General features: G+C 43.8%; 1 protein-coding gene across 5 annotated transcripts in view; it reads left to right on the top strand.

Annotated features, from left to right (window-relative positions):
- Nucleotides 1–8,424, top strand: part of MAP3K19 (mitogen-activated protein kinase kinase kinase 19) — a 41,661-nt gene extending 33,237 nt beyond the window's left edge. For 2 of the 5 annotated variants that reach the window (XM_012650507.1, XM_012650508.1), the window contains 2 exons: nucleotides 790–1,487; nucleotides 7,996–8,424. In XM_012650507.1, the coding sequence (XP_012505961.1) occupies nucleotides 790–1,487; nucleotides 7,996–8,062 (765 nt within the window). In that variant the 3' untranslated portion in view covers nucleotides 8,063–8,424. The remainder of the gene's footprint in view (nucleotides 1–789; nucleotides 1,488–7,995) is intronic. The other 3 variants (XM_012650509.1, XM_012650511.1, XM_012650510.1) reach the window with 2 other exon arrangements.
- Nucleotides 8,425–8,858: the final 434 nt, after the last annotated feature.

The raw sequence follows: 8,858 nt of genomic DNA on the forward strand, positions 1-8,858 counted from the left end.
ACTACAGGTGCATGCCACTGTGTGCCATCATACCCAGCTAATTTTTCTATTTTTTGTAGAGTCGGGGCCTCACTCTCCATCAGGCTGGTCTTGAACTCCTGAGCTTAAGTGATCCTCCCATCCCAGACTCCCAGAGTGCTAGGATTATAGGCGTGAGCCACCATACCCAGCAGTCCTAGCACTTTAGATAGTTATTCCCATAGATGGGTAAAGAAAAGATGCCCCCAAATAAGATCTGTGCTGTCTTTAGTTGGGGACATTTCAGGATTCAGTGAGAAGTTGAGAAGACACAAAACCACTGAGATCACATCATGAGGGTGACTGCCAGGACCTGCCTACTCTCTCCCCAGAGAGCCTGAGAGCTGAACTAGCCCTATTTCATTTATTCTGTGAGGAGCTTTCCCAAACCACCATCTCATGTAGTTATCATAGAAATATGTGAGGCAAGTATTGGTACTTCAGTTTTATAAATGAGAAAAACTGAAGTCAAAAAGGTTACACAACTTACTCCAAGTTATACAGCTGGGGACAGGTGATGCCAGGATTCTAGTCAACCCAAGCCACTTCACTTCAAGCCAATATGATATCCACTCACCATGTTGCTCACCCTCATCCTGGCTCCACTGAAACACTGAATTTGCTTAACTACTTTGTATTTAGGTGGGGAGGTATCAATTTAGAGAAAGACAAGGGTTTGGGAAGAGAAGGGAAAGTCAAGTGTCACATGAGGCATTTTGTAAGCAAGTTATGCCATTTATATTTGATAATAAGATATTGGTTTGCTTCTAGGTATACTGTGGTCTCACTAGCCAAGGGCAGCTAATAGCTGTAAAACAGGTAGCTTTGGACACCTCTGATAAATTAGCTACTGAAAAAGAATACCGGAAACTACAGGAAGAAGTAGATTTACTCAAAGCACTGAAACATGTCAACATTGTGGCCTATTTGGGGACATGTTTGGAAGAGAACATTGTGAGCATTTTCATGGAGTTTGTTCCTGGTGGCTCAATCTCTAGTATTATAAATCGTTTTGGGCCATTGCCTGAGATGGTGTTCTGTAAATATACAGAACAAATTCTGCAAGGTGTTGCTTATCTCCATGAGAACTGTGTGGTACATCGAGATATCAAAGGAAATAACGTTATGCTCATGCCAACTGGAATAATAAAGCTGATTGATTTTGGCTGTGCCAAGCGTTTGGCCTGGGCGGGATTAAATGGCACCCATAGTGACATGCTTAAGTCCATGCATGGGACTCCATATTGGATGGCCCCAGAAGTCATCAACGAATCTGGCTATGGGAGGAAATCGGATATCTGGAGCATTGGCTGCACTGTGTTTGAGATGGCCACAGGCAAGCCTCCCCTGGCTGCTATGGGCAGGATGGCGGCCATGTTTTACATCGGAGCGCACCGAGGGCTGATGCCTCCTTTGCCAGACTACTTCTCAGAAGACGCGGCGGACTTCGTGCGCGTGTGCCTAACCAGGTAAGAAGCTGAAAGCAGTAGGAGGAAGATAAATGCCCAGAGATTCCAAGCAGCTGACATTTCCTCTGCAATTAATGGCCCATTAAAAGCTCCGTTTTGGTTATGAAATCAAGTAGGGCGTGATTTTGTGCTGGAAGTAATCGGGATTGGCCATATTAGGCGGTTGTGTCCATTGTTGCATCAGGGTATAGGGGGCAATGCTTCAAATAGAAAGTGCTACAATTAAATGTCTTATCAAATCCTGACAGTACTTCCCCAAATCAATGGGGGTCAGCAAAATTTGCTAAAGATCTACTTATTTACCAATGGGACATCTTTCTAGAAACTGGCTGTGATGAAATAGTGTCATCTTCCATTTAAGGTGAAGGGAAATTTTGAGCTAAAGGAACAAATCCCTAATTGGAGATTTCAAGCATTAAGTGGGGGAGTGTTAGGGCAAGCAGAAAAGCCCTAGAAAACTGCCTGTTTCCCCCTTCCTTACCCTCTCTCGTATGTATAGAATTAAATTCTATGTAAAATGTTAGAATTGTAAGGGACCATAGATATCAACTAGTGCTGTGGTTTTCAAATTTTCAGCCAGGTATCCTCTGCTCATAAAATCTTAATTCAAAGAATAAAACAAAAAAAGCAGAGAGCTGACTCTGGTTAAAGTGTGTGTACACATGTGTGGTGGGGAGAGCTGAAGAGTGGGGTTGGGGTGCTGAAGCCCACTCTGCGATCATGCAGAACAGCCTAAAACCCACTGCCCAGTGAGGCTTGCAGAGACCAAGGCCCCTGGCCCCTTAATGGTTCGCTGAAAAATCACTGACATAAGGCAGATTAATAGGAGAAAAGACACAAATTTATTTAACATGTATACACAGGAGCCTTCAGAATGAAGAACCAAAGGTACAGGGGAACTTGCCCATTTTTATGCTTAGATTCAATAAAGTATAGACAGCCATGCAGAAATATGATTGGACACAAAGGGTATGATCTAATGCTGAGTAGGGAAACACAGCAAGGTCTGTCTGTCTAGATTCTTCTGGCCTCTCTGAGCAGCATCCTTCCTTCCGCGTGTGGGGCAGGGCCCTCTCTAGAATGGGTGTCTTATGACCTACAGTCAAACAAGCTAGGCCGGATAATTTCTTTATGGCCAGTTTTTACATAGAATAATTTTGGGTTTTATGGCTGGCTTTCAGGAAAAGGGGTTTTGGTTTTTATGACCCGCCTTGGGGAAGAAGGACTCTAGTTTCTATGGTTAGCCTCAGGGGAGAATGGGACTGAGAGGCAGGAGGACAGGAGGTGATCAGAGAAAAACTTTGGCTTCTGGGGCCTTCATTTTAGGGTACTGCTTTCTGAGCCCCAACAGGCTGAACACTTAGTCAGAGGACAAGTCAGTCCTGAGACTCGAACTCAATTTCCTGTCTTTCAAGGAAGTATGCTTTCTCATCCCTAGATGAAAAACTCTAGTGCCCCACCTTTTAGCAAGCACGTATGGCAACCCCCAACTCCAGGGGGTTCATTTTGCCTTTCTGGATAAATCTCAGAATCCACAGGTCTCCCTGTCTTCAATAAATGTGCCTTCCTCTTTCAGCCTCTCTGTCTCCTTCTCCCAGCACACGCGTATCAGTCCGTCCTGGCTGACCTCAGGATGATTGCACAGGCCAGGGCAGGAACACATACTCCAGCAGTAGGATTCTGGGCACTGGTAGATGCAGAGATACCTTTAGGTGTCCCAGCGTGGACTTTGTGGACAGAGCCCCAAGCACAGAGCTGCCCTCTCCTCCAAAATAACAGGCCCACAAAAGGGACACAAAGGTGTTGGAAGATCATGTGGACCAGTACTAGTTTTAGAGATTGGTTTTAGCTCCTACAACTACTATAGTTGCTTTGTTCTGAGTTTAATATATACCTATTATTGACTCACAGCTAGAAACCACTTGCTATTCTTATTTTCTTTCAAGTTGGTATTACACACACACAAAGAGCTTTAAAGAGAAAGGGTCAATATGGCCCTCCTTTTGAACCTTTGCTTCATAAACTGAGCAAGACACAACTTGCACCACTAATTATAAATTAACAGGGTTGTTGTGAAGGGTAAGTGAAATGGTGTATGTAAATTGCTCAGCAGAGTATGGGGCACACAATTAGGACTTCATAGTTAATAATGATTAGGGAGAATACTAACACACCTTACCTAATTAGCGTCATGTAAAAACATATAATTACCTCCTGAAATTCTATAGCAAAGACCCTAAGGACTCTAGCATCTCACCCGATGTTGATGACAATCCTCCTTGGAGGTGTGGATAACCAGAAATTAAAGGGTGAGGCACTCTTAAAGATTCGGAAACCGGAGTGATCAGGCATAGGCCAGAAGTGAGGTCTAAATAGACTAGAAATGAGTGTGGGGAGGCAGGGAGAAATAGCATGAGTGGGGCTTCTGCTGTGGGCAGGCTAAGCCCTCGGAAGTCAGGCCAACGTGTTTAGCTGTGTAGCAGGTGCAGGGGTCTGCGAAGGATTTGGGGTAGAGAAGGCCAGAGGAGAGGTCTTTGGGAAGGCGGGTCAGACGCAGTGCACCGAAGGCCTGCAATGGACGCTGCTGGGACTAGAGGGCCATGCAGGGACCTGGAGCTTTGACTCGATGGTGGCAGAAGCAGTGGGACCGTAAAGAGGATTCCAGACAATTTTAGAGGAAGGTGAGTCGGGTCTTGGTAATGGAGAAGGATGATGGGATTTCATGGTTTTGAGTCTGATAGTGGGAGAAACAGCAGAAAACGGTGAGAAAGAAACTGGGGAAGAAGTTTAAAAAGGACCCCACTTTCATCTAAGGAGACATTTGAAGCTATGGAATCAGAACTCAGAAAAGCGATTAAGATTGGAGGGACATATTTAAAAATCATTATAAGGTTGACAGCTATAGTCATGAAAAAATTAGAGCGCCGAGGAAAATGTTTTTGAAAATGCTCACAGCGGCAGATGACAGAATATGCACAGCATCAAGTCTAGCACGTAATTGGAGAAAAGCAGGGAGGAAGGAAAGAAGGGAGGGAGGGCAGTTGCCGCGGGTAGGACAGGAACCAAGAGAGCAGAGTTCCCCATAAACAGGCAGGAGGGAGTAGTGAGTATTTCAAATGCTGCAAAGATGACAAGAAGGGCGAGCTCATCACATGTGGTTAATTTCAAGAGGGCAGTTTCTATAGAGGAGTGGGGCAGATGGTTAAGAATTTAGGAGATACTGGGAAAAAGTCACTGGACTTGGCCGTGTTAGAGACATTTGGCAGGAATGAAAGAAACAGGATGGCAGCTAGAAATGACAGCCAGGTCAAGGAGATGATTTGCAAAGGGAAGAGATTTCTGCATATTTCGAAGGCAGGAGGAAGGGCCTCCAGATGATGTGAGGTTTCCATCTTGAAATAACACATAAAATTGAAATACTTTTCAAAGTATTTTATCTTTATTTCCATTTTCACCTGGAAAATGACCTTGTGGTCATTTTGCCTTCAAAATTATCAAAAGAGGAGGGGTTTCAGGAGGGCTGATGGAGGCAGCCGGCACGCACCTCCTCCACAAAGAAGAACCAAAATAGCAAGTAGATAATCGTATTGCAAATACAGCGCCGCAGAGAGAACACCGAAATGCACCAGAGAAGTGAGGGGAGACGTCTGAGGCAGGAGCGAGCATGGAGGCAGCCAGCTCAGTGGGGACCGGCTAGGAGCCTGAAAAGGGTCCCCAGAGAGGGGAAAGGGTAAGTGACAGACCCCAGCTTCCATGCAGTGCACCGGAGAGGCTGCTCCAGGCCACGTGGGCTCCCCAGAGCCTGAGAACTGCCCACCTGGGGCAGCTGCCACAGACAGCAACCCTGCTCGCACCAGCAGCAAGGCTGCCAGGCACACGCTCTGAGGACAGTCTGGGTTCTTCTATTTGACTTTGGCAAGAGTAATCCTTTTGAAAGGGGGCAAATCCAGAACAGGAAATAATGTGAACAGGATCTGTCAGTGGACTTTTCTTTTTTTGAGCTAAATCCTGTGATTAAGACTTTAGGCTAGGTGCAGTGGCTCACACCTACAATCCTAGCACTTGGAGAGCTGGAGGTGGGAGGATCACTTGAGCCCAGGAATTCAAGACCAGCCTGGGCAACATAGTGAGACCCTGTCTCTAAAAAAAATTTAAAAGTTAGCCAGGCGTGGCGGTATGCACCTGTAGTTCCAGCTACTTGGGAGGCTGAGGTGGGAGGATCGCTTGAGAACTCTGAGGTTGCAGTGAGCTACGATGATGCCACTGCACTCTAGCTTAGGTGACAGACCGAGACCCTGTCTACAAATGGCCAGCAGGTACGTGAAAAAATGCTCGACATCACTAATCATCAGGAAAATACAAATCAAAAGCACAAAGAGATATCATCTTACCCCAGATAGAATGACTATGATCAAAACCACCCCAAAAAACAGATTCTAGTGGAGAAAAGGGAACACTTACACACAGTTGGTGGGAATGTAATTTAGTATAGCTATTGTGAAAGAAACAGTATGGAGATTTCTCAAAAAACTAACAACAGAACTATCATATACGATTCAGCAATCCCACCACTAGGGATTCATCCAAAGGAAAGGAAATCGGTATTTCAGAGGGATGCCTGCACTCCCACGCTCATTGCAACACTACTCACAATTGCAAAGATCAACGTGTCCAGGCATGGAAAGATATATTGCAAGTTTTTGCTCATATGTGAGAACTTAAAAAGTTGATCTCATGGAGATAGAGAGTAGAATGACAGTTACCAGAGGCTGGGAAGGGTGTTTGGGTGGGGCTGGGGAGGTAAAGAGAGATTGGTTAATGGGCACAAAGGTAGAGTTACATAGAAGGATAAAGTTCTAATATTTGATAGCATAGTAGGGTGACTGTAGTTAACAGCGATGTATTCTATATTTCAAAATGCTAGAAAAGAGGACTTGAAATGTTCCCCTCATGTAGAAAGGATAAATACTCGAGGTGATGGGTACCCTAAATACCCTGACTTGAGAAGTACACATTCTGTGCATGTGGCAAAATACATGCATCTCATAAAAATGTACATATATTATATATCAATGAAAGTAGTTGTACAATGTGCTGGTTGGGTAAATTAATTTGTTTGTGAAAGCCTTAATAAAAATTTACTCACCAAAAAAATTATCAAAAGAGGCCGGGCGCGGTGGCTCATGCCTGTAATCCTAGCACTCTGGGAGGCCAAGGCGGGCGGTCGAAACCAGCCTGAGCAAGAGCGAGACCCCGTCTCTACTAAAAATAGAAAGAAATTAATTGGACAACTGAAAATATATAGAAAAAATTAGTCGGGCATGGTGGCACATGCCTGTAGTCCCAGCTACTCAGGAGGCTGAGGCAGAAGGATCACTTGAGCCCAGGAGTGTGAGGTTGCTGTGAGCTAGGCTGACGCCATGGCACTCACTCTAGCCGGGGCAAAAGAGTGAGACTCAGTCTCAAAAAAAAAAAAAAAAAATTATCAAAAGATAGCCAATTTAACCAGAAGAATGCCTTTATAACAGGCCATTGCAGCTAACTATTGACTGTTTCATTAGCTCTTTGATTCATTGATTGATAAATCTCCAAAAGCTTTTTACTTTCTTGAAGAAAAAAAACTAAACCATACCAGTACTGAGCAACTATCTCCCTTTACTTCATCCAAGAGTGCCCAAAATGAGATTATTTCAATTAATCACCAAAGCACATTTAAATGTCTACTTTTTAAAGTCTTTTCAATTCTGGATTCTAATGCCTCTAAATTTGAAAAGTAAATTTAATGCTAATTAAAAGTGCAGTAAACTGTATACCTAAAAGTGTGAATTTTACTGTGTGTAAATTATGCTCCAAATAAATTGAACGAAAGTACAATGGAAAAGTAGGGCCTATTTTTAAACCACAATGGTGGTGTAAAAAACCACCATTTTTTAAAACTACCATGCCACTTTTAAAAGCTGTGTAGGCCAGGTGCAGTGGCTCATGCCTGTAATTCCAGCACTTTGGGAGGCCAAGATAGGAGGATCGCTTGAGCCTAGGAGTTCGAGACCAGCCTGAGCAAGAGCAAGACCCTGTTGCTACTGAAAATAGAAAAAAATTAGCCGGGCATGGTGGCGTGTTCCTGTAGTCCCAGCTACTTGGGAGGCTGAGGCAGGAGGATCACTTGAGCCCAGGAGTTAGAGGCTGCAGTGAGCTATGATAATGCCACTGCACTCTAGCCCAGGAGACAGAGCAAGACCCTGTCTCAAAAAAAAAAAAAAAAAAAAAAAAGCTGTGAATACATTAATTCTCCAGAGTTAGGTATTAATGTTACCGCCATTTTACTGATGAGAGTTTGAGTCACTTGCTTGAGGTCACACAGTTAAAAACTGGAGTCTGGACTCAACTCAAGTCTGTTTGAATGTCACAGGTTGTATTTCTATCCTTAAAGTTTGCATTTGAGTGAAGCAGATCTGGTTGACAAGTCACTTTACTGGCTGTTGCTTCTAATGTGTTTTTCCCTTCTTAGGGACCAGCATGAACGACCTTCTGCTCTTCAGCTCCTGCAGCACTCCTTCTTGAAGAGAGATCACTGAATGTACACCAAGACTTTCTTCCCAGTTCCACTGCAGACACACCCTCATTGCTTAATTGTGGGGAATGACGGCTAAGGGACCTTTGTTTTCCTACTGGAAATTCAATCTAACCCAATTTAACCAGACCCTGCAGTGTCACTAACCAAAACTTCAGTTACATATTAGCCTCCTCAAGCTTCAGGCATGATTACTCATATGTAACAGAAAAGAATTTTCTTAAACAATAACAACAAAAAATCTTATTCCAGTGTTTACAGTTTTGATTGTCCGAGACTACAATCTCTATTGCTTCATATGATATTTCCTTTTATTTTTGGCCTGTTCTGTCAATTTAATGTCGTTAGTTAAAATAAATTGTAAAAGCAACTTACATTTTCTTTCTTGATGAGTAAAGATGCTTACTTAATTCTTGTAAAGGAGACCAGAGGAAGGCAAGAAGGTAGGGCTGGGTGTGGTGGCTCACACCTGTGATCCCAGCACTTTGGGAGGCTGAGGCGGGAGGATCACTAGAGCCCAGGAGTTCAAAATCAGCCTGGGCAATAAAACAAGAATCTTTCTCTAAAAAAAAAAAAAATAAATTATAGACATACACACACACACAGACACACACACACACACACGAAAGGAAAGCCAGAGGTAAGTTAAAAGAGATGCCAGAGTGTGTTTGCTTTGGCAGCAAATTTAACCTTAAAGATTCTAGAAGCCTGAAGAACTAATAAGAGGAGGTAAGAGCCTTGGCATTTCATTATCAGGCGTTCCCAAACTCCTCAGAAGTCTCTAAGAAGTTGGGCTACTC

This window comes from Propithecus coquereli, unplaced genomic scaffold (assembly GCF_000956105.1).
Source record: "Propithecus coquereli isolate 6110/MARCELLA unplaced genomic scaffold, Pcoq_1.0 Scaffold33, whole genome shotgun sequence".
Classification (NCBI taxonomy): Eukaryota; Metazoa; Chordata; class Mammalia; order Primates; family Indriidae; genus Propithecus; species Propithecus coquereli.